Source organism: Olea europaea, unplaced genomic scaffold, assembly GCF_002742605.1.
Source record: "Olea europaea var. sylvestris unplaced genomic scaffold, O_europaea_v1 scaffold707, whole genome shotgun sequence".
Classification (NCBI taxonomy): domain Eukaryota; kingdom Viridiplantae; phylum Streptophyta; class Magnoliopsida; order Lamiales; family Oleaceae; genus Olea; species Olea europaea.
The window spans coordinates 71033-73305 of record NW_019265467.1 but is presented as its reverse complement, the minus strand read 5'-3'; the positions used below and the strand labels follow the sequence as shown (position 1 = coordinate 73305).

General features: G+C 32.4%; 1 protein-coding gene across 1 annotated transcript in view; it reads left to right on the top strand.

Moving 5' to 3' along the window:
- Positions 1-1819: 1819 nt before the first annotated feature.
- The window catches only part of LOC111390698 (E3 ubiquitin-protein ligase RLIM-like), an 8831-nt gene continuing 8377 nt past the window's right edge, over positions 1820-2273 (top strand). The window contains exon 1 of the mRNA XM_023015778.1: positions 1820-2162. Within this exon, the coding sequence (XP_022871546.1) occupies positions 2019-2162 (144 nt within the window). The 5' untranslated portion in view covers positions 1820-2018. The remainder of the gene's footprint in view (positions 2163-2273) is intronic.

Below are 2273 nucleotides of genomic sequence, written 5' to 3'. Positions count from 1 at the left end.
AGGAAAGTTTATTAAGATTTAGAAGTGAATGATAATTACATTCCTGCAACCTTAAAAATAATTACTGTTGTATCCATGATTCTGTCCAATAAATATAGAGCTTTGATTCTTAATAAAACACACACAAGTCAATTGACTTCTTTATGTTTTCTTCTGTTTTTTTCATTTTTATAACATTTACAAATGTAAGTGTAATTATAATGATCGTTTTTTAGATAAAATATTCTAAATATTTTTTCAAGTGCTCTTTTGCTTATTTGAGATTGTTTACAGCTCAGTCCGACATTCTTTTTTGTTCTTGACTAGATAAAAGAACCATTCTCCAGTAAATACTATTTTTTCGCTCTCCTATACAGCTATACTCCAACCTTACTAAAGTATTAATTAACAACTAAGATTTTTAGAAAGTTTTATGGAAATTGGTTTATTATTTACATTTCTTCAAGCGCAAGTTATGTGAGGTCTCTCTCATTTTAGGTGCCTATTCAAATCAAATGAAAAGTGAAAACAACAAAGCATAAAACAATTAAGGCCTTCTTTGATTTCCATTTTTTTAAAAATACATTTCTCTCTCTTATTTTTAGCCACACATTTTTCAATAAAATAATATTACACACAAACTAAAAAATTTTCTTTATTTTTTAACAATCTTATTAGGCTACCAAGGAAGGTTTGACACTCTCCCTGATAGCCTCCACAAAATGGGAGGGGTTGAGTTTTTTGTCTTTTTTAATTTAGGAAGATGCAATGTGGCCAGGCTCGGGGACAGGGTGCCGAGGTGGCAACACCTCGGTTATTGGATCTGAAAAAAAAAATGAAGTTGAAATCGAGGGCTCGAGGGCTGAGGTGATACCACCTCAGCCCCCTGTCCCCGAGGTGGGCGCTGTAGCACGATTGTTTAATTTATAAGGGTCTCGCGTGGGTCCCAACACATGTGAGTGACATGTAAATTTTTTTCTGGCAAATCAGAATAATTGATTTTTTAATCACATATTTTTCATCAAATCATTATTCCAATTTTTTTTTTTTTTACAAAAAATGAGCATCAAACAGGCTCTAACATCAAAGGGTAAAAAACTATCTTAGTCACCAAACTTTCATAAAGCTTCACTTTAGTCACGAAACTTTGTTTTTAGCATATATGGTAGCGCAACTAACAAAGTTCTTTCAGTTAACTCACGTTTTACATTTATATAAAAAAAATTAAACGCTTTTATTGAGGTGCTTAATGGAAATGCTTATATGGCTAAGAACCTTAGTGACACGACATTAATAAGCTAAAAAAGGCTTTTTCACACACTTAGAGGACTATTTTTACGAAATCTCTTTTTTTGCTTCTACTTTGTGTAGAAAAGTGTAATGAAGAAGTTATTTTAGACCAATTTATTCTAAAAACTCTTTTAATCAAATAAAATATTTTCAAATAATAATTTAGATATGTTCAAAAATAGCTTTTAAATATCAAAAATAACTTTTGATTTTTCAAAAATATTTGTAAAATAAGTCCTTGATTTCACAATCTTTATCTAAACATTTTCAAATTTTTAACTTAATCCATAAATTTATTCATTGAACACAAAGTTCAACGTGATTTATGATATTAATTCGATTTATCCTTGGTACAATAATCAATTTCGTTTTTCATATAGAACCCCACACCAAATTTGTTAAATCAACTAATAGATATAAGAAAATATAAGTTTGGTGATTAAACTGACACATTTTGAAAGTTTGGGGACCAATAAAGTTGTTAACCCTCCAAAAATACTATTTAATACCTTAACTCCCAATTAATAAACTACCAATTTCAAAATTCAAAAATAGTTTTCCAGTGCCATCTCTCTCTCTTTCACACAGAGACGCACAAAAACACACAGAGCCTTCCATTATTATCACCATTCACCATCTCTATCATTTTCTAAATGCCCGTTCCTCCCACCTACAACGAATAGACCATATATATTTATCATATATATCTCTGTCTCCATCTCTCTTTGGTTGGAGTAGAGGAGGGGTTAATGGGCTCGGGCAGCAGCCGGCTGCGATCCTGCCAGTCGCCTCGGGATGGGGTCGGGACCCGCCAACGCCGACGACCCACCGCCAAACGTTCCCTTTCCTCTATCCTCATTTGCGGTGCCTCTTCTTCTCAGTCCCCAAACGAGGTACGCACCCACATATTATAAATGAAATTGATTTTGAAAGGTCGTTTTATAAGTTCTGATTTTCTGTTATTAATTATTAAAGATTGGGTTTTGTTGTTTTCTCTATTTTGA